Genomic DNA, 23936 nt, shown 5'->3' with positions numbered 1-23936 from the left:
TAGGTATGTGGGTAAAATAATCTGTCTGTACTGGAATATTTTAGGCTTACTCAATAATTCTATTTGATTCGTAATACATTTCAGATGGCAACAACAAGGAGATAATGTTTTGAAACTGGTTTCCCAAATTTGCGTTTAATTTCGCTTGACTTTTTAAAGATTTCTTGTGAATTGGCTAATAATTAGATTCAAGGTAAGCTAATTTCTTTCGTCGCGGCACTTTATGACAATGTGTTGTTAAGGACAATCAAAAGACTCTTCAGATTTAGCAAAACTTCAACAACTATGTAATTGTAAATAAGTACTTGACTTGAGCACAACAATTAGGAAAAGAAATGAAAACAATTTATAAGTCAATCGAAAAATTCTTGACTCACTGTGGAATCACTTAAGATATAACCACAAAAGATTCCATCAACAAGTGCTTCAGTTTAACTTATTAACAGCGGCAAAAACTATTGAACAATACAATTGATTGTGAAATTATAGCTGCTAGATAGAAAATATCACAAAAAGGTAGACTCAACTTGCTAAAAGAAACAAATTTGAACTAAGAATAGCTAATAAAACACTAATGTCTTAATTAAGTTGTATATTTTACTTTTATTAAAAAGTTTTACACTCTGCTGCTGCCTGCAATCCTTGTTTTTATAGTCATCTCCATGTTAAGTGGTTTCTGTGTCGTGCCTTAAATTTGTATGTGTTTGTTGTTTTTGACAATATTGTGTGTTAAAAAAATAATAACTTTAAAATTAATTAATTATATGTCATTTGGACGTGTATGTGTGTGTGTGTGTAAGTGTTTACATAGAATAAAATAAAATATAAATTTAAAGCAAAATTTGTTGCATAAATATACAAAGTTTTCTGTGTAATTTATAATTGAAAAACGTTGAAACTTAATTTAAAATTAATTTGTATAAATTTTTGGACAAGACAATAAAATAAATTACAAATTTAAAAATCGGAAGAGATTCCTTGATAGAATTTTAAACATAAGCAAAAGCTTTTGCGCGTAATAATTTATATATTTAATAATATGTATTTATTATTTACTCACTTTAATTGCTAACTTTTTTTTATATAAGTTCATTTTTTGTTATTTTCTTGAATTAATTGTATATTTATGTATTAATGTAATGCATATTTTCACAAGTGTTTTTTTTTTACTTTTTGAATTTTTCTCAGTGTTTAAGGACACGCAGACGATGCCGCTTTAATTTTTTGAATTTTCTCTGATTCGTTTTTTTTTTTTTTTTGATTATACAATAGAAATAAATGTAACTAAATTTAACTAATTTTTGTGTTAAACAAATTTAAAATTTTTCTCCTTCCTACTCCTCCCCATTTTCTACCATCAAACACAGCTTGTTGGACAAGTTTTTTTTTTTTTTGTTGTTTTGCCGCTTTGTGCTACAAACAGAAATGTTTAACAGAAATAATATGTATTTTAAAAAAATAAACACCAACTCTCAATTAAAACTTAGGAGAAATAGTTTATATAAACAAATTTTTGTTGCTTTCTTCTCATATGTATGCGTATTCTATAACATAAAATGATTTGGGGATATACATAGATGATATATTATAAAAAGAGATAAATGTGTACAATTGGGGGCAATTTTAGTTATGTTCTCTTTTGGGTCTGAAATATGAACAACTCGCTACTATAATATAATAAATCTACAGGAGGTTAACACATAATGTAATAATGTAAGATAATATAATTTATATCAATTTATATATTTATGTATTTATATTAATATTATAGTAGGTATAGTAGTTAAGAGTAATAGGTAAATAACACTAAAGAGTTGCTTTCGTTATCATCATTTTCTGGTTTGATTGGGGGAGCTTGGAGCAACTTCACTAACATTGCTTGATTGTGTTGGGTTACGGTTTCATTTCATCTCTTACAAACAAACAAAAACTTATACGTAAAAAAATGTATTCTTTCCTCTTTTGTTTATGTTTTAATTACTTGGTACGAAAAAATTGTTGCGTTCAGTGTTGGTGTTAGTGTTAATGTCATAGTCTGGTTGTGTCGGTATAAGTATATAAATCAAGCATCTGGATGTGCTTGCCTTGTTCATCTCATCACGCGGTAGCTTGATTTAATAACTGCAGCTTTACTTTTAGTTCCGCAAATGTCGGTCGCTTTATTGGATTTAGATCCCATGCCTGACGCATCATTTCATAGATCTCTGGCGGGCAGCCTTCAGGTGCTTCCATTTTATAGCCAACCTCAACGTGTTTCACTACATCAGCTAATGGCTGTAAAATTAAGAAAAATTAGATCCTGCTGCTTAATGAAGTCTAAAAACTTACAATTCTGGGATATGGTACACGACCAAACGAGTAGATTTCCCATAACAATATGCCAAAGCTCCACATGTCTGATTTGTTTGAGAAACGCTGCAATAACAACAATAAAATAGTCTATTATTAGTTACACATTACTACTATTTGCGATTGTTTCAAACTTACGCCATTTTTAAGCGCCTCAGGCGCTGTCCATTTAATTGGCAATTTGCCCACATCAAGGTTATAACATTCTTCACGTGCCAAACCAAAATCAGATACCTTGGCCACACAGTCTTCGGATATGAGAACGTTACGGGCTGCCAGATCTCGATGGACAACCTTTTTCGCTTCCAAATATTCCATGCCAGAGGCAGTGTCGCTAAATAAAAACAAATTGGAAATATTTCAAATTAAAATCATTCTCTGCTTGCAATTCAAATACGATTTCTTACAAGGCAAAATTGATTTGATCCTTTTTGGTTATATGCTGCCGTCCTCGCGAACGCAAGTAATCAACCAGTGATCCTTTGCTCATATATTCCGTAACCAAAAACAAATGTTTAGTGGTGAATACCAGGCCAACAAATTTGACCAGATTCTCATGCTCCAGCGTCCTTTGAAAGTGAGAATCGTTGATATTGATAAATAACAATTTCATTTCAAAGTTCTTCAGTTTACTTACGTCATGACCGATGCCTCGGCAAGAAACTTTTGCACTGCTCCCTCGTCTTTAAGCACCTTGACCGCCACTTTTTCATTGCGTAATATGCCCAGCATGACATCGCCGAATTCGCCTTTGCCAATGCTTTCTCTTAGCTGCAAATCCTCTTCGGGTATTACCCAGCCCTTGTCCACAAAATCTTTGGAGTTGATGCAAAACTCTTGTTTACCCAATTTCGGTAAACATTTCACCAGCTGAGTGCAAAGACCATCTGCATCCGCTTCATAGTGCTGCATAAAAGTAAATGGTGTGAATTTCCGAGTGTTTTATGTGGAAATTATCATTCACTTACCGCCACAAGTTGTCCCAGATTCTCAAAGTATTCCTCATCGTCTATGGTTAGTTTGTTTTCCAGATATTTAACACGATAATGCTCAACCTTCGATTGAAAGCAAACACAGAGCGTATAGTCCCCGGGGAAATTAGTCGATTCGCGCACTAGAAAGAGGCCATCTTCACGTGGTTGGAGTAAATGTTCGGCCTCATCGCGTGTTATGCTGCCATGGAACCAACTAAAAGAAAGATAAAATGAATGATTAAGATATAAATAACTGATTCCGAGTGGATTCCATTGATCTTTTACTTACGGCATTGCATTCAGTTTGACCTCACATTTCCTCAACTGTTGTGGCCCCAAGGCAGCAGTGGGCGAGAGGGATGAATAGTTCATGGCCGTAGTGGAACCACTTGACCAGGAGCTAGATGCCGCCCCCGCCGATGCTGCTACACCACCACCATTGATATCAAAGCTATGCAGAGAGGTGGACATGGCAGTGCCGCCACCAACGCTGTTGCTGCCCACCACAGCGGATCCGGACTGTTGTTGCTGTTGTAATGTGGAAGGGTTGCTACTGCTGCCAACGGTATGGAGCAACATGTTGCTGCCACCGCCGATGCCACCACTACTCAGTGCTAAACTCTTTGGTGGGAGAGCTCGTTCAGAGGCATGAAGCGATTGCAATTGGGCTGCATTCATCGAGGAGGACATTAAATTGGCGTTACTATTACTGGAAGCACAATTGGCCAATAGCTGAAGATGTTGCTGCTGTTGCTGTTGGGTTACCGCTGCAACGGCAGCAGCTGTAACTGAGGCTGGTTGCGGGGCAGTAGCTGATGTTAATGGCGGGGCAGCCGCTGATGCTGCTACAGGGGCAAAGGTGGAGAGGTTTGACGTCGTCGTTTGCTGCTGCTGCTGCTGTGTCTGGTTGGGGGATTTGGGCGAATGATTGCTGATTAAATTATGACTATTTAAAGCATGCGATGACAAATGCAAAGCTGCCGCCGTTCCTCCTGGTGTATGCTGTAGAGAGAGAGGGAGAGAGAGAGAGAGAAATTATAACCTTCTATTCTGTCATTTAACGCAATTCAATACTTACCCCGACTCCTGTATGATGATGATGATGATGTGGCGGTATGCTTGGGGGCACTATATGAGGCTGGGATTGGCTTAACTGTTGCTGATGTAAGAGAATTGCGGCTGCTGTTGCTCCACCAACACCGACACCACCCGCCGACGTCACATTTGGCTGTGGCGCAGGTCGTTTATTATGTCTCAGCGGTGCTGTGGGTGGCATTTGATGCCCAGTTGTCTGCAGAAACCATGGATCACCTGCTGTGCTACCACCGGCTGCTGCAGTCGCTGCCGCAACTGTTACCGATGGCTGTGAGAAACCTCGATGATGTCCAACGACCGTTGTTTGTCCGTTTTGTGTGGCCGTGGCGTGACTATTCATAGCACTAAGTTTCGTCTCTGCGTTTAGCGTTTCCGATTCCAATGACTTTAGTTGTCCCTGTTTGATCTCAACTGTGATCAGTGGATCAATTTGCTTATGCTTCTCCTTCTCACTATCCTCCTCCTCGTCCTCCTTCACTTGATTTTCTTTCTCCTTTTTGTCTTCACCAGTTTGTTTTGTTCTTTCTTTCTTTAGTTGTTGCGGTCCGCTTGCTACAGCTTCTTCTTCGTCTGCAATAATAGGAAAAAATTAGTAAAATGTTTAATAATATTACTAGAATTATACATACAAACATGGAATTGGCACATTTTCTTGTTAATCTTATCTCACTCACACACACACACACACACACACACACACACACACACACACACACACACACACACACACACACACACACACACACATACACAATACAGAATGAAGATAACTCCTCACATAAGTAATGCCTCTCTTGGTGCTGTCATTATTATCTTTGTTTCTGCTTATCATTCGTAATTGAAATCAAAAAATCATAAAAGCTTTACCTCCAAATAATTTCTGAAATATTAAATAATTTTGCCAGGCTCAAGCATAGATTTTTGTATTTCAAATCAAAGAATTCATAATCCTCTTAAATTGTAGAAAAGTAAACTTTTCAAACACCATTTTTGCAAATTATCACAAGTAATTAAATCTATAAGGTCTCTAATTATAATTATGCCAATTTAAATGGCAAGTAAGTGGCATCATTGTACATATGTACATATATCTCGTGAAGATTATATAAACTCTCTTTTTTGCGTTGCAAAATGTTAATTGGTTGGTCAACAGCACAACCAACAACATAAGGGTATAACACCTCCTCCTCCAACTCCTCCGACGACTCAAATGGCATGCTAATCAAATAAGCGTTAAACACAATACACAAAATACACGCGCCAAGCTGAAGCTAAAGTAACAGCAGACTCTGAGCTGTCCACGCCCACATGAAAGATTCATAGAGACCTGTGGGAGGAGATGGTCGGGTCGGTCAAATACAAATTCGCCAAATGTATAACATTTGCATGTGACAGGCATAATTAAAACGCAAATTTTTACTGCGCAATTTTGTACATTTATACATTTCACATTGAGCTACTGAATTTTATAATCCCCACCGATGAGGATGATTCAGTTGAGGGCTGAATTGAATATCAAATAAGCCAAAGTGACCTGCTATATTTAAACGAGGGTTGTTCTTAAACTTTGCAACAAAGATTTAAACGAGTAATGTAAAACTTGAATGCCGGGATTGCTTTTTGTCTTATTTGTTGAGTAGATCCCTTTGGGTTTTCAAAGGACGAACAGTTTTTGAGGCCAGTAAAGAAGCCGAATATTTGATGTGTTAACCATAACTAACTAGCTGGCTAATATGAGTTAAGCTTAGGGCAAATTATTAGATAAAGAAGGAGAGGTAAAGGTTCCTTTTCGCACAACTCCATGGTCACCCTCCTGAAGGTAGGTATAGAACTTACTCATCTGCCTTTTGTGTTGGAGTTGAAAATTTAATTGTCAATGTTTGTTGTTATTTTGTTATTGTCTTAATTTTATGTAAATTTTTGTGTTGGTTTAGCGGAAACGTTTTCTGTTTTCTCATTCTCATTCTTGTCAGTATATAACACACACACACATACACATACAAACACACAGGCCAAACGGATTTATCGTGGGAGTCTTGTCTGATTTTGAAGTGTGAAAGGTTTTTTTTTTTTGGGAAGGAGAAACAAAAACAAACAACACGAAGAAAAAATTGACTGATTATAAGCCACATCCGCACAATTCATTGTACAAAGTCATGTCATGCATTAGTTGCAATTATTAAACAAAACAATGAGAGTGGAGTTCAGATTGGTTTTTATTTTTTTCAGGTGGTAAAACATGACTTTTGTGAATCTAATAAAAGGAAAGAAACAAAATGAAAATTGCTAGCATGTTATAGTCATCGGTTGGCAGCGGCTTCCTGCTTGCCATTTACTATTAAGTCACGCTATATATAGATACCAGAAATATATGCATAATATAAATATATATGTATATTTATAGATCAGTTATTGTTGCCAATTGTTTTAAAGATGGCTGATAAAAGAGAATTATTTCAGAATAAATGCAAAATATTTGACCTTGACTCTGACACAGTACAAAGATCAATTTGTTTGTCCTTCTGGTTCTTTGTTCCCTTATTGTCAATAATGATGAGTCAGTCAGTAATCTGGGGCGAAGAAATTGACTCAAGAACTTTTTTGAGGTCTTTAGTGCGACAATTGGATAGGAATGTATAGGAATAAGATGCCCTATTTGAATCGTGGAGTCTCTGAAGAACAGAGATCTAAAGTTGCGAATTTAGAAGTTTATTTAACAAGCTCTTAATCAGCAGCAATACTTTTAGGGTAATAGAATCTTTTACTTTTATCTAGACTACGATATGAATCATTTAATAATTCTTGGTATTGATAAGAATATCAAAGATGCTTAAAATTATGAATTGCTTAGAAATTATTTTTCTATAGAATTTACAAGTTCTGCATGCTGGTGACTAAGTTCATAGGTTTTTTTCACCCTTTGGGTGCAAAACGTGCAATGAAAATACTTGAAATTCTTAATATTTGAACCGGTCCTGGAAACAACTTCACACTCAGTTCAGTCTGAAGTCATTTACTCACTCAACTCAATATTGACAAGCCAAAGTCGAGTCATTGAGCAAGCAGAAAATAAAATAACAAAACATATAGAATTAAGCAGGCGCTGTCTTTATGACACATTTCAGAATTGGCCAAGAAAAAAAATCAATTGTGGACTTTGTAAAGCGATTCACTATAGCCTATAGCGGCGATTAGTTATCGTGTGAAAGATTGATAGTCAGCCCACGCAACGAAATTATACTTAAGTATCAATGAAAACAAAAAAAAAACTCTCAAACTTAACAAAAAACGAAAACGAATTGTGTGTAATCGCAATTCTTACAAAATCAAAAAGTCAGAATACTGAAAAACAAAACAATTGTGAAAAATAAAAGCTTCAAAGGCAAGAAAAATGTTATTAATAACATAATCCAATTGTTGTTGCTGTTGTTGTTTGGTTGGCCAATTGGCTTAAATGAAGTGAGCAATAAACAACAGCAATTCGTAACTCAACTCTTGGCTAATTGTTTAGGGTGTAAAAAATGTTTAACTAAACAATCATCTCCGCTCTTCAACTGGATATATTAGCAAGATAAATTGACGGAAAGTACTCACTCACACACACACACACATTGTTCGATCTCAAGGAAACACTTGAATGATTCATTTGACAATTTGTCGTCGCTTACGACTTTATCGTTGCATCGCCTTTTTTTGTAGTGGGTGTTTAAGTAAAATGCGCATTAAGTCAAGTCAATCGAATTACTTGAATTTATACATATATACATATATAGTATACTGACCGACGAATGAGGTAATTTTGTTAAGTTTAGCTATATGTAGATTCCAGTGAGACATATTCTTTTTTAGATGGAGTATATGTATACTTAGGTATCTCTACACTTGCCGCTAGTTAGTCACTCCGTCATTACAAATTATAGGAAGGAATTGTATACGGAAGACAGCGAAAAATACAGTTCAACACCCATAGAGGTAACAAGTACGTGAGAATCTTTTTGTATTGCTTCCTCATCCATTGTAAGTTGAGGTTTTAAGGGAGAGACAGGGAGAGAGGATGTACACACACGTGTATGCACTGGTGGCTGTCATCATTTTTTCTGCACAAAAGTCAGTCAACAGTTTTCTTTTTCCGCTCTTCTTTTAGCTACTGCTTCTGCACATTGTTTAGTCTCGACGAGTTGGAAAGTGTAACCTTAGTTAGTCACTCAGTCAGTCAGTCAGTTAGAGTTAGTTAGTTACCCACTTGGTTGATGAAAGAGGGAGGAATGAAATGACGACAGACAAAAGACCATGGCGAGAAGGCATTCATGAGTGATGGCGTGCCCAAAGCAGTCTGGCAGGGCGGTCTTTTGGGTAGTAGAGTTTTGGCCAGCAATTTGCATATTGCATGTGAGCCGCAACAAAACAAAAGAAAGGAGCAAGAAAAACCGCAAAGATACTCTCAGACAGGAAGAAGGAAGCCAGGTCTCAGGGCAGGCATGCATGGAAAGACATAGAGGCACAAAATGTAAATGGATATTGATATGGGTATTATGTAGTACTAATTACATTTGCCAGGATATTCATCCTTGAAACTATTGACCATGAAAAAAAAAGGAATTGAATCACATTTACACAGTTTAAACATTTAAAATTTGAATTTCAAATAGGTAAATATTATTGAAGGTGTTTGTTAAACAACTTTAAATAGAAATCTGTACGAGATGCACACAGAGAGCTTGGGACAAGGGCCAATAATAGCCTCAAATGTCTCAAATGTTAGTTATATACGCATTTAACACATTTTAGGGCAAATAAGTTGGCCAAACCGTATAACATAATCCACTGCTTCAATGTCAGGTGAATGGATTTGTTAGGGGTAACTTAATATGATTATTGCAACACATTTTTCAGTCAAGTTGCTACTCATACTAACCAAACCAATCGTCAGTGCGTATTATGGGGGGCAACGATACACTATTGTTGTAATTATGATGATCCGTCGTCGGCTGATTGAGTATTTTCCGACTTTGAGATTTTCCTCTGTTTGATTTTTCTTTGGTATTATTATTATTGTTGTTATTATTGCTACTTTGAGTTGGCTCTGATTTTAGCTTGGCTACTTGAAATTTACGTTGGGCAGAGCGTAAGAAATTCAATAAGTATGCTCGATCGATGGGCTGCGCTTGAGATGGTGAGGCGGTGCTTGAACGAGACTGTGATAGACTCTTGCCATTGGGTTTTTCGCTTGCTCCAGTTCTAGTTGCTTCTTGTGATGATGTTGTTGTTGTTCTTGTTCCTGGTGGTGCATATTTATCACAAAAATAGAATTCCTTGCGTTTAGGTGGAGCATATGCCGCACTTAAGCTGCTGCTACTGCACAACTGCAACGGTTTACGTCTTGCTTTGGCTATAATGTGAGGTGAGGCGCTGCCACCGCCGACAGTGGAGCCCGCATAAATGGCCTCTTTGTGAGTCAAACTGCTGGCACTACGTGTTAGACCCGAACTTAAACTTTGTTTGCACCAATAAATGTCCTTGCTACCAAAGTAATAACGTTTACGTAAATCCTGGCTCCGATGATGAGCGACTCCGTTGCTGCGTTTTGATATCGAATTTTGACTTGTCTGAGAATTGTCACTTTCTGAATTTAAAATCTTGGCCGCTAAAATCGATTTCGATGATGTTGTTGATGATGATGATAATGAGGATCTATTAGCAGCAGCAATTCCTTCTTCTTCGTCTCGAGGTGAAACTGTTCCTGTTCTCCGTTGTCCAGTTGTGGGCATAAGATACGAATTGGATTGGATGAAAACCCCATCGCAGGTTATTTTAATTGTTGTCACCATATTCGTAGTTCCACCATATTCACATTAATTTCACCTTATATTATTATGACTGCGTTTTAATTATAAAATTTTAATTGTTGATGCGATTTCGTTTGATTTCACTGAATTTCAGTTTCAATTAAACCCCAAATTGTTGAGAACATAACTTTAACTTATTCATCGTGTTGTTCAAAGCACATTCAACATATAGAACCAACTTGCTAATGCTAAAGTATAAAATAACAAAACATAGAATAGAAACTGAGAGCACCACCACGCCTATGACTTGACGTTTCGACAAGTCAATTGAAAAACGTTTTGAATGGAAGTCATCGTCAATAGTTTTTTGTTTAGTCTTAACAACAATTAGTTGCCCTAGTTGAAACGGGGCTAATGCTGATCTTTCTCTCTCTCCCGCTCTCGCGTTCGCTATCTCCCTCTGCTTCTTTCTAAACGATTCACTACCAAATTGTTTTTCTTTGTAATAATACTAATTAAAATTGTTTTTCTTTTTGAATAGAGAAGAGCAAGCAACAATAAATCAATGGAAAATCCAAGTGGACAACTTTTTCACCTGTGTGTAGCAACAAAAGAAAAAAAAAAAAGAGAAGAGAAGAAAAAAAATGTTCCATATTTGTCATTACATTGATAGAGACTTACAAAAAACGAGGAGACGGGCAAGGTGGTGGGGCGTAATAATAATAATAACAATAATTACTGCCTTTTGGCAGAAATAAGCAAAAAAAAAAAAAAAGAATTGCCACTTTTTTTGTAACTACTGAAATTCTCCTAAAAAAGTTCAACAAAGCCAAAAGCAGTAAAATGTAAAGCTCTTGTTTTTGTTGTCGTTGGGAGTTTCTTTTGTGTCTGCCTTCTCTTTCTACCTCTTGGTCTCCCCTTTTTTTGGGGTTGGGAAAACACGTCGTTGCTTGAATTGAATTGAAATTTACTGGAATTGTTGTTGTTGGTGCCGTACAACATATTGTGCAAAATAATTTGGGCGTGGGAATGCTGAAAGCTCCATTGTCTCTTCTTTAGCTTCTGCCACTTTTTCTGCTTCTTTTTCTTTATCTTTACCTTCTGCTGCTACTTGTTAAATTTTTTTACATTGAAAAATTGTATTCAATGCAGTTGGAATTTTTTACATATTTCTGTGCGTGTGGAGGAAAATATGTGAAAATTGAGGTGCAATGGAAAAGCGATGGAAGGGAAAAGAAAATCTGTAATTGGAGCATTAGAGGGAAATGAAAACAAAAAAAGAAAGAACTGGATAAAAGTGTTCGAAGAAACGACACAGATAAAGGATATAAAAGACATAAAGTGAAAAAAGGACAGTGATAGTGCCAAAGTTTAAGCCTATTGTCCATTTCCAAGTGCGAGTTTAAGTTAAATGACTAATCTAGTTAAAACTTTAGAAACCTAGACCCAATGTCTCTAAAAGAAAAGTCTTATATGCCATATGGAACTAGTTTTTTTTTTCTCTTTCTTATATGTCAATTGAATTAATTAGCCGTTTCCGAAACTTTTCCCTTTCTGGCAGAGAACTTTTTGGTATGTCAAGCTGTCTTCTTTTTTTTTTTTTTTTGTTTTTAATGCATAATTAACTATGCAAATGGGAAAACGAGAATCGAGCACGTGGAAAGTGATCAATGTAATCTCTCATCTAGTCTCTGAAGAGCAAAAGTGAGGGAGAGAGCGCGAGAGAGAAAGACACCCAAATGGCGTATACGAAACGAGGAAAAGTCGACAGACAAATTACATTAGTTTTCTTGGGCTAACAGAGAGGGGGACCCAGCCCTCAGACAAAAAACTAATTAAACATAAACAATGGCAATCTCAACGGCAAAACTATCAACAAAAGAAAAGTATGACACAACAGGTTTTCAACAGCAAAACAAACTACATCAACAATAAGATCATAAACAAAATATAAAAACAAAAACCACAAAAAAAAAAAAAAAGGTTGCTGCAAGTCTAAAAAAATGCGTGAGGTGCGCTACGGATATCCTCAGGCTACAAGAGTGGAGTTGGGGGGGACAGAGGGGTTAAAAAGTTGGCTCTCGTTTATGATGGCCATCGGGCCTCAGTTGGCTTTGCCATTGGCCTGTTGCATATTATTTATTTTGGCGAGCAAAAGAGTGAAAGTTAAGTTTTTTTATTAACTTTTTTAGTTATTTTTTTTTTTGTTTTAATATTTTTTTTTTTGTTGGTGCTACTGCTGCGGTTTTGGCCAACCCTACATACTTTGTTTACTTCCACTTAACATAAATTAATAATTATTTTTGCAATTAAATGATGCAGCTTGGTTTGCATTAATTAGACTGACATATACACTTTAGAGAAGGAATTGACATAAGAAAAAAAGTTAAAGAGACTGATAATTTGTAAACATTTTTTGTTAATTTATGAGAAATATACATACATATAAACTTTTAAAGAAAATTATATTAAATTCATTTAGATAAACATTCAATTTACTAAAAATACCTAGCAAAACAAGCTTAAATATAGGAGACCCCGAGAGAGAAAAGATTTTATTACTGACTGTAAATTATTCTAGTATTTATTTCTGCAAATCAATTATAACAGGAATTTTATGAATTTATATATAGCTGAACAAATAAGAGCTTAATAATGATTTTGCCAAATTTATTTATCTTCATTACTTGATAGTTATCAATAGAGATTGCTTAGTTAAGCAATCATGAAATCAAATGCATATGCTTGAATAATTTCACTTGATTACAAATACTGCCCCGCCTCTTTTTAGTATGTATAGGTACGTATGTAATTGAGATACAGGTAAGGCAGAAGAGACATTTACAACATAAAAAGAAGAAGAGAGAGAAAAAAGTAAAGTGTAAAATGAAATGCGCGCAATTGGAAAATGAAATGCGCCATTGACTTTCATTTGAAAGAAAGAAGATGATGGAAGCGACAGGTGTGTGAGTGGGAAGAGGGACAAGAGGTAGGGCGATATATCCAAGGCAAAGGGGCAGGGGGGGTCGACATGTGCAGTGAATGGCAAATTGAATAAGTGGCTGGAAAATATGTACATACATAAAAAACTATGTAAGTGAAGACTACAAAAACAAAAATAAGAAAAAACTACAAAAAATTGTTTCACGCGTCTGCAGTTAAAGAGCTTTTCGAATTTCGGACATAAGCCGCGCGCCTCATTGTCCACTTTCACTCGGTCCAGCCGGCCTCTCCTCTCTCAGGAGGATAATGATCATCAGCATGATCGCTATCATGAAGTTTTTATGGATTAGTTTTGCACGCCACAAAGTCGCGAAAACTAGTTACAATTTTGTTTTTTTTTTTTTTCGTTTTTTAAGACCCACAGACTACGATGTCGACTCGGTTGATGACTAATGCGCTGGAAAATTGAAAATGGGGGAACCAAATCTAAAAGAAAAAACAAAAACCAACCTAGCGCCTAAACTACAGCCTACGACTGTCTAGATTGTCTGCATGTTGCCCAAAATTAGCGTGCAAATCAATTGTAAAATTGAAAAATAGAGGTAAGAAAAAAGCGACGAGAAAAAAAACCTATACTAATGATTCATGCAATTTTGTATTAATCGCTGGGATAAGAGGGGAGCGGTTGCAATTGGGCTAGGCATTTTGGGCCAAGAAATAATGAAGCAAATTAAGGTAAGAAGTGAATAAAACTACAGGATGCATTTCCGTTAATCAGTGTAGATGAAAGTTATTTACGAATTTTTCGAATTTTTTTGATATCGATTTAGTGTTTCAGTCATCTATTGAAATCATAAATTGCAAATTATAAAACAAAATTGATGGATTATGTAGAAGAAGAAAACCTTGATCAACAATGTTTTGTTTTTTGATCTTCACTAATTGCAAGCTACTAATTTGCTGATCATACATATTTGTGTATATATATATTTTTTTAATAATTATTTCAAAAAAGGAATCAAAACCCATAATTATTAAACCAAAGAGCAAAAGGGAGAGATGGCGAGTGCGGTAAGGTAAGGTCATTGCGCCATCAAAGAAATCAAACGAAATCACATCACAAACAATCTATTCGCTTTTTTTTTTTTTGTTTGTATATTATTTATGATTATTTTTTTTTCACGGTTTACAGGAAGCTCTCGCAAAGATGAATTCACAATTTATTGTTTGCATTTTGGCAACTTTTTGTCAGCTTGTTGCATGTTAATTAACTGATTTCCATAAAAAAACACTTCCTCCGGGCATAAAGGTATTTTGCATATATTTATTAATTATATATTACAAGTTATTCACACTTTTTATTTGTTTGCCTTGTGTGGTTTTTTCTCTCTCTCTTTTGGTTAAATTGCATCACAAAGTATCATTAAACTCTTTATTTTTTGCATTTTATTTATTGCCAATTAATTGCTCAATGCAAAAATTATTTGGCACACGAATCATGAAACGAAACGAAATGGAAATAAGACTCATATTGCACATGCGTAGCAAGCTTTCGAGTCTATATAATCATTCCGACGACGCGTCGACGGGTGCTTTAACATTGCTTGCCGATTTCAAACTGAATCGAGAAATAACAAAATACGTTAAAATAAGAGAGAGCGTGAGCATGAGCGTAAGCCAGCATTAAGACCGGCTTTATTGGATGGCATTCTCTTTCTCTCTCGCATGCGATAAATTTACACTTGTTGCATTGAATTGATTCAAAGCTTTTCTTCCTCTCCATCTGTCTCGCTTCCTCTAGTTATTTATTAGGCGTATTAATTGCCAAAGCATAATTAACCATTAGCAAAACGAGACAAAGTTGCCCAATTCATTTTACCATTTTTGGTTTAGCTTAGTTTTGCTCATTTTTATTTTTTTCCGTTTTGTGGTTTGACCAAATTTTCTATAATGGATTAGACTGGCTTGGCCTGGCCTTATGTAGCTTAAATTAAAATCCAAGTCAATATGTTGTTGATGATGATGCACACATGTTTTTTGTTTTGTTAAACTTATTCTCATTCCATTTTTTCGTTTGCTTCGTGCCATTTGTCTGTTACAGTTGCAATTCTTGTTCGTGATATTTTTTACTTTGCATGGATAATTAGCAAAAGTTTGAGTTTGCATTTTAGCAGTTGAATGTGAATAGAGAAATTGAAACCCCAAGGAATTTGTGGAATTGAAAAAGAAGAACAACGACAACAACAACAGTAAATGCTAAATTATTTTTACCGTGGTTCAAAATTAGAGCATTCATTGAACAAATTAAATAAACAGTAGCAAGAAATTAGTCCATCAAACAATAAACAAATCTGTCAATCAAAATTTCCAGAAATATCCACTTTGTTTATTTTATTTATAGAAAAATGTGTAGAAACCTTTCTGTTTCAAACACTGTTCAACGTGAGTTAGAAATATTCCATAGCTGCGAAACGGTGCAAAAATTAAGTAAACAATCCAATGGAGAAGCAAAATACACATCCAAATGTATATGCACGTATGTAGTATGAACTTATTTGCACCATGTCAACTCAGAGAGGGAGTGAGTAAGCGAGATAAGTAGAAGAGAACTAACAAAATTGGAATGCGAACAACGAACAGCGAACACAATATTTGCCAAAATGAGATAGATAAGAGGTAGCTGCAGGTGCAAGCAATATAGCAGCCCCCCAACAAAATGATTAAAAAGATAAGCATAATTAAATGTACCTCATGAATATTTTCAACTTGGCAACAGAATTAGTCCAACGGGATTAAGCAAAGCAAAGAAGCAAGGATAAGTTCACAGAGTTGTATAGTTGCTTGGGTAAGATACAATTGAATTTATTCAAATCCAAAGTGCATAGTTACTGACAAATGACTTTTCAAAAATGCATATGGAAAACTTTGCCTCTTTTGAAATTTGGAGGTCGTATTTTTACCCTATCGACCTAATTACAAATAAACAATATTTTGACCCTCTTTTACTTTCTCGTAAATGGCAATATACAAGCAAATTCCAATTGGCAAACCCAATCAGACTATACGCAAAACAAATGTAATTAGCGCAAAGTGAAAATGACAGAGATAATTAAGTTATGACAGCAGCAAAATGAAAACGAAATGAATGCTGCAAAGCCAAAGTAACGGAACCAACGCAGAAAACCGAGAAAAAATCCAATGAAAAAGTTCACGCAATACTGACCTCACACAGATACACAAACAAGCGCACACACATAAAAGCCAAATGCACAAAGCCGCTAGAACATACCAACGCCCTCGCGCATGGGCGTAGCCCAAAGAAGGTAAAAGCCAAAAGAAATAATTTTTTTAGGCAATTTTGAATATCAAATTATATATTTTTATTCTAAAAACTATTTTGTTTTAAGTATAGTTGAAGATATGTATACCCCTTTAAAGCCCACAATGGAGCACCCTGTATGGCAGACTAAATCAAGAGAGAGCAAGAGAGACAGTTTTCGTGTGGCGCTTGAGCCAAAGCATGTGACGTCATACAAATATTTTTGCCGACTACGCACAACTCGGACCAACAACGGTAGCAGCAGCAACTACTACAACTACAACAATGGCAACAACAAACTATTACTACAAACGGAAATCCACAGACACGGCACTGGCTACGCTTCGTTTATTGCCGTTAATTATTGTTGCTACCTTTTGTTGGTTGTTGTTGTTGTTGCTGTTGTTGTAGGTGGTCATTCATGGTGCGAGTAGCGTATACAAATATGTATCACACAATGTGTGTGTGTGTGTGTGTGTGAAGCCTCGTTTGCTATTCCGCAACAACAAAATAGAATTGCGCGTTGTCGTAGCCTTAGCCAATGCTGCTCCTCAGAGTTGTAAAACGTGTTTTTATTTAATAAAACAACAAAAAAAGAAGCCTAAACACAAACAACAAAATATGCGTAGTTTGTTTTTGTTATTAAATATTTTTGTTTTTGCTTTCGTTATGAATACAAATTCCGAAAACAAGTTGACCTTAAGACACAATGGAAAATGGAACAAGGGAGAAGATGCTCTATAAAAACAAACTAAAGATGAATGCAAATTGAATTTTAGTTTTGATGCAACCACAACCATTATTCTCCCATACTATAAACTGTTCTATTTACATATATTACGTAACGGTTAAGTTTCGGTAAAGTCATAACGGTGATAAGTACATTTTTGTATCCTTTTTTGTCACTTTCACCCACACACATACATCTATATTCACACACATACAGGAAGCAGACAGCGCGACGCTTAAAAAGGGCGTTAAAAGAGAGAGAAAGACAGAGAGAGATAGAGAGAGCTCAAAGTTTTCATAACAATTTCAGACACCTTACCTTTTTCCTGTTCCCGTTGCTCTGCCTCTTACTGATGTTCCCCTTTCCTATTGTCTTGCTTTTGGGATTCCACGATGCTGCTGCTGCTGCTGTCGCCGCCGCCTTTGCTGGCGCATTAAAAAATCTGTTTCAGACACCAATAACAACCAGCACCAATGCACATTTGTAAAATATTATAAAATATTTTATTTATAAACATTTGCACAAGACACTCACTCACACATGTACACTCACGACCTGCACACTCACACGCGGGCACACACACACTGATACACACAGCAACGCACGCCTTCTTCACAAAAGCAACAACAAGAAGGGGCACTGGCTGCTGCTGGTTTTGTGGAATTTTCTACATACACACGTCGCGTTCCGCTCTTGCTCTCTTCGCTTGCAGGCTCGTTGTTTGATTTTGGTCCTCTCCCGATGCATTACCGCAGCGAAATTCACTTTTACTGCATTTTAGCCAATTAATTGTTAAATTTTGATGCACAATTCTCTTGTTTTTCTTCTATTTCTTTAGCCACTCACAGACACAGACACATGATGTGTATAACTCTGTTTTTTTTTTTTTTTGACAATTGGTAGGGCTGGAAAACCAACACACAAACACCCACATACACGTTTTTTAGCTGCGCAAATTCACAACTTTAGTCGGAATACATTAGCCATGCCGATTTAATTTATTATTCCCTTTTAATAAACATTTTTCAACTTTTTTTCACAAGTAGATGTAGCTGTTATTTTTTTTGTCGCGATTTTGTGGTTGTTTGAGTTTCCGTGTTCGCGAATAGTATAAATATAAACATTAATTAACTCCGCGGATGAAAAATTGGGTACGATTTGGAAAAACCATTTGAAAGCGCACTCCCGAAAACAAAATTTTCCCTAATATTTTTCTTTTACAAAACACAACGTTGCGGGCGCGGGTTACGGTGGGGAGTAAAATAGAGTGGCCAGCATGTCTTTGCTTGAAAATGCTTAATTTTCCGATGCAATTTGCTAGTATTTTAAAACGCGGGGGAGTAAAATACCAAATACCGCAATCGATAGGTTTTGCTCCGATAATGTCGATTAACCGATAGGTTTTGCTCCGATAATGTCGATTAACCGATAGGTTTTGCTCCGATAATGTCGATTAACCGATAGGCTTGCTCCGATAATGTCGATTAACCGATAGGTTTTGCTCCGATAATGTCGATTAACCGATAGGCTTGCTCCGATAATGTCGATTAACCGATAGGCTTGCTCCGATACTGTCAATTAACCGATAGGCTTGCTCTGATGTCGACTACGATAACTTTGCCTAATAATTATCCGAAAGAGGCGCGGAAATTTAAATTTATCTCCTTCTAATACAATTTTTACAAATCAAAACTCTGTCTAACAATTATTCTTATTTTAATTAAGTGTTGACATTTCCAACTAATTGGATATTAATTTATTTTTAAAATTTCTTTTTTAGACACGTGCATTTTATCAAAACATCGTTCAATGTATAATATTTCCGTTGTCTTTCGGTCTTCACATATTACTTACTATTATTATTCACTTATTTGTCAGTTAAAGTAAACGATTATCATAAATTAAAATTTGATACTGATTAATAGTTCGTAGGTGGTGAAATAACTATTTACTACTTTGCCAAAACTTAGCAACCCTTTCGGTAGCCATAATACTTAGGAGTGGTTATATGAGTACCTTGGTATAAGATAAATTCCACATTTTTACAAATCCATTTCTTTATACTTACATAAATAACTTGTTCAAAAAACAAAAAATAAGTTATTATTCTTTCTATCAATAAGATAAAGATTTCGTGTATGTATACATATGTATTACTTGTTATCAGTCTTTGAATTCAATTTTCTAAATAGATTCAATTTAATGACCTTAAACTGATTTCTCAACTTTTAGATGAGATTCGTTTCCGCAACCAAAACAATCTGAACTTCCAACACGTGATGCCTGGCAACAGATGAGACCGGACGGATTATCAACAAATAGTTGACCAAACTATTTACAGTTGATGACTTAATTTCTTCTACATTATTCCCCAAAGATTAGGTGGAAGCTGATACTCCGGGTTACGGATCGGTTTTTGATTTCGTTCGACGTAAAATGAAGTCATCGTTTTAAAATAGATCATGGATGGATAGATGAACGCGCTTTGCAAGTGCGTATGTAGAATAAGATTACTTTATTTTTTATTTTATAAAAATATGTAAAATTATGAATAATTATAGAATACGAATATCATTTATGCATTAAGGGATGGGGACTTTGGGACTAGGGAAGCATTTGGAGTCTTGGGTTGGGGCAGGGAGAAAGAGGCGTGTTGTTTTTGTATTCTGCTGGAGCACAACTTAAAAATATCACACACAAATACCACGCAAGAGGGAGGAGAATGAGGATAAGTTTCATTCTACATCCAATTCAATATGAAGTTTTCGTCATTCCTACGGACATTCCTTGTCACTGATCTTTTGGAAATCTAAAAGTAGTTTGGAATTAGTGGCAGAATCAGAAGATTTCGAATTAGAAGGTAGAAACTAAACTTACTTGCATTCTGTAGACAATTCTCTGTCTTCATAATGCAAACATTGCGATAAGTCTTGGTGGTCCCCTTATCATCGGCGGCACAAATTGCCGCATCCTCCTGTGTGTCACACTCCATGGAGCACTTAACATTCGGATCTGGCAGGCTGAACCCCTGCACCAGAGTTGTTAGGGCTAAAAGTGCTACTATAAATAGAAAAAAAACGTTAGTTCAATGTTAGTTATCTAGGCAAAAGGTGTGCGAACAATCATTAGAATCAGCATCAGCATCATTATCCTCCTTGCGTATTGCATACTAAATGGACTCGATCAAACACCCATGATATCACCCAAAGCAGAGAAATAAAAACACAACAAAACGCCCAACAATCCGAATGACCATTCACTTTCTGAGACGCCAGAGCGTCTAGCCTGACGGGGCTGCATTGACGAGTTTGTAATATCTAATGAGCACGTACATTTGTCAGTTTGTATCTGTCTCTGGTTCGGTTCTTAGAAAATTTTCCATTGCCCCGAAATCAATATCCTTGATCAAGAGATATTCTCTCTTTTTTTTTTTTTTTGAAATTTTCCCACAATTCACAAGTATTAATACCATGACTTATTGTTTTTAATATTCAAATAGGTCAGCAACAATAACACAGACAGAGCAATAACAAAGTAAATAAATGAGTCATTTCATATTTGTGTTCATTTCAATGTGTCATATAAAAAGAGAGATTACTTACTGAACCTTAGCTAATTATGAACCTTAGCATAATGGCAAAATGAGTTTCTTATTTAAAACTTGTTTTTCTAAATATAATTTTCAAATTGGGCTTTCTAATATTTGGATCCCCGAATTGGGAAGCTATCCTTTTACCTTTAAGATCCTGTTAACTTAAATTGTTAGTAAAATCTTTGACATTTTGTCCCTTAACTTTCTTATTTTTTAAAAAAAATTTTAAAAAGAAATTATGTAAAGTCAAATATTTGGTAAATTCTCAAAAAATCATTAAAATTTTTAGTTTTTGCTGTGGTCTAGTCTCTTTTAAGACTTTTTTTTACTCAGTTTGATTTTAAAGAAGTCTATTTCGAATAATTATTCAAGGATTTTTGAAAACTACTTGACTATAGCTTTAACATATGTAAGTAAGTTTAAAAATTCAAAATTTCAATCCTTTTTTTCATTTAAAATTAACAACTTTGAATATTTTGCAGAAATTCCCTTTAGGTCTATTAAAATTTATAAAACTTTTCATTATTTTGTTGTATTTTGGTTATAAATACTTACATGTCAAGAATACTGCAAAGAGCTTCATTTTGCTGTTTTGTTGTTGTTGTAATTTGATTATTATAATATTACTTTCTATATATATATATATATATTTTTTATTTTGCTTGTCTGTCACTCTCTTTCTATTAATTAAAGAGAGATATGTGTGATGTGAGAGAAAGAGTACACACGTTCAAGTGTCCGGCACAATAACAAATAATATTTATTTTATTATTTATTGACGATGCATGAACCTTGCGGGTCAGACGAATTAATTATGCAGCGTTTGGTTTTTCAATGATTAACAATTTTAGTTGTTTTCTTTTCACTAGTTTTTGGGGCTTGTCAGACTTGTCACACAGAGAGTTAAGAGACACGTTTTTAACTATATATTTTTATTATTGATGGGCGTGTGTATTGAGATGTTTTTTGTGTTTTATTCTGTATTTTTATATATGTATATATAAATTTTTGTTGTTTTTGGCGCGTTTCAGACAATCCGCACCAGCAGGCGTTCAAATGCGAACTGAAACCAAGAGCACGCGCAAAGATATCCTTTAGGTCCAACAACTCAGTTTCGAGTTGTTGCGACTGTGGAGCGCGCGGTGCCTCACGTTAGGGGGCGTGTATGTGAGTGAGTGTGTGTGCGAGTGCGAGTGTGTGTGTGTGTGTGTGTGTGTGTGTGGGCGGGAGGGGGGAGACTGGCTATTGAACAGATTCGGACGGGCTGCTGCAGCACAATCAATCAAAATCACAAAAAAATTTCAACTTCAATATCAAAAATCAACAGAAATGATGTCGTCGCCGTCGTCGTCTGCTCACACGAATGATAACCGACCACACAGTGTCTGTTAGTTTTATAGAATTTTTTCATGCTAAAAAAGATTTACACTCGTGTGTGGATGTCGTCCGTCGGCATCAATTTTCTTTCCTTTTTTTTTTATTTGTTGTAGTTGTTGTTTTGTATTTATTGTATATTGTTTCGATCGTTTGATTGATAGCCTTTTGTAGCTTCGTAGGCAAGTCACGTCACGTTGTGTCCAACTTGTTGGTCTTGGTTTGTGCCTGGATTATTTGAATTATTTATGAAAGATATTTGTTTGACTCAAAAAAAAAAAAAAAAAAAACTCGAAAAAAAACACAAAAAAACAACAAAAATTGTGATGCTGTTGCCTCTTGGCCGCTGTTAATTGGTTCACGTTTCGTTCAATACTGAGGGAGAAAATTTTTCAAAAAAATTTCATCAGCAAAAGCTATGAAGCCGCCGCCGCCGCCACCGTCTCATCCCAAAGGCCACACGCTTATCATCATCATCATCATTTTGGACAGAGCAAACATACAATTTCTTGTATACATATAGAAATTTAGAAATATGTGAAAAATTTCTTGTTTTATTTTCAAAAAATTTGCGTTTTTTTTTGAAAATTTTGCGACGGCCACGAGTTCACTCCACTCGATCCATCGAGAGTCGATGTCTATGAATTTTCTTTGATGATTTCCTTCTGTTTGGAATAGAAATACAAACATACATATTTATGTACATATTTTTGTTATTTATGAAAACACGACGGACGTCAGTCATTTATTTTCCTTTTTGTCGTTTTTTGTTCATGTTGTTATTTGAAATATCCGACATACATATTTGTCTGGTTTTTATTTTGCGATAATCGCCACAGCTCAATGAAGCAGAAGGCATTAATGAAATGTTGATTTACATTATCAGTAATATGAGTATTTTGTGTGTTTTTTTTTTTTTTTCATTAGAATCGGTGATTTCTCCGTTTTGTTTCTCGGGTTTTGCCCCTTCTCCTGAAGTACAGTCATACTTCATTATAGTAAACTGCCATTGAAAGGAATTGCAGAATAGAAAGTAGAAAATTGAGAAAAAATAATATTAAAAATTTCGTATTTTCATTTATTATGGTTAATAAGGATAAGAATGGACCATAAACTGTCTTTTATGTAGATATTGGGCCATGTTATGAGAGTGATCTATATACAAATGGAAATGGACAAACGAACGATAACAATGCTCGGGTTGTCCTCCAGTTTGCGGTCATTTGCACTTATCTAAGATTTGATTTCAATTTTAAATACTATTAAGATATTCGTGATTGTTATTTATGCCAACATGCGCCACTTTTCAGACGCCACTTAAACAGACAAATTCATTCCGTTCCCAATTCTTTAGAGATTCGAAGTTTTTGCATTTTTCTATTGAATTTCAATTTGCATGGCGGGTCCCTCTCCCCTCGTAACCGAATATTAATGTATCAGATCGGCGCCCTGTGGCTTGCCATTCTCAAATACTCTTACCAATAATCATTGATTTTGCTTTCTGTCTGTCCGTCTGGCAATTAGCAATGGGCACAATAAATCGTGGGCGGTGTCGTTGGCGTCGCGACGCCAAGCTAAACGTGCGACATTTTGTCGGCCATTTGGAAGGAAGTGACGGGCGCCACTTAATAGGCAATAACATTATCTATCTAGCCACATAAATTAAGATCGATATCAATAGAATTGATCAATGGATTGGACACTTGTAAATTACTTGCTATTAATAATGGCTATTTATAGACTCAATAATGTATTGTGTGATTCTAAAATTAGC

General features: G+C 35.5%; 2 protein-coding genes across 5 annotated transcripts; both read right to left on the bottom strand.

Moving 5' to 3' along the window:
- Positions 1-583: 583 nt before the first annotated feature.
- On the bottom strand, positions 584-18463 carry Csk (C-terminal Src kinase). 4 transcript variants are annotated; one of them, XM_068299404.1, is made up of 10 exons: positions 17731-18463; positions 17515-17638; positions 4402-4988; positions 3613-4325; positions 3318-3537; positions 2987-3255; positions 2757-2918; positions 2488-2683; positions 2329-2415; positions 584-2274 (listed from the first exon to the last, which is right to left on the bottom strand). In XM_068299404.1, the coding sequence occupies exons 3-10, from the start codon at positions 4756-4758 to the stop codon at positions 2098-2100; spliced, it is 2181 nt and encodes a 726-aa protein (XP_068155505.1). In that variant the 5' UTR covers positions 4759-4988; positions 17515-17638; positions 17731-18463; the 3' UTR covers positions 584-2097. The 4 variants fall into 4 exon arrangements, with proteins under 4 accessions (XP_068155505.1, XP_068155507.1, XP_068155504.1 ...); XM_068299406.1 differs by having other exon boundaries at positions 17872-18463; XM_068299403.1 differs by having other exon boundaries at positions 17515-18463.
- A 1225-nt stretch (positions 18464-19688) lies between these two features.
- peg (pegasus) lies at positions 19689-22415 on the bottom strand. Its single transcript, XM_068300493.1, has 3 exons — positions 21344-22415; positions 20074-20256; positions 19689-20005 (listed from the first exon to the last, which is right to left on the bottom strand). The coding sequence occupies exons 1-3, from the start codon at positions 21369-21371 to the stop codon at positions 19971-19973; spliced, it is 246 nt and encodes an 81-aa protein (XP_068156594.1). The 5' UTR covers positions 21372-22415; the 3' UTR covers positions 19689-19970.
- Between the last annotated feature and the right edge of the window lie 1521 nt (positions 22416-23936).

The sequence above is a fragment of the Drosophila tropicalis genome, unplaced genomic scaffold (assembly GCF_018151085.1).
Source record: "Drosophila tropicalis isolate 14030-0801.00 unplaced genomic scaffold, ASM1815108v1 contig_878, whole genome shotgun sequence".
NCBI lineage: Eukaryota > Metazoa > Arthropoda > Insecta > Diptera > Drosophilidae > Drosophila > Drosophila tropicalis.
The sequence above is the reverse complement of the archived record's forward strand: the minus strand, read 5'-3'. Positions and strand labels throughout refer to the sequence as shown.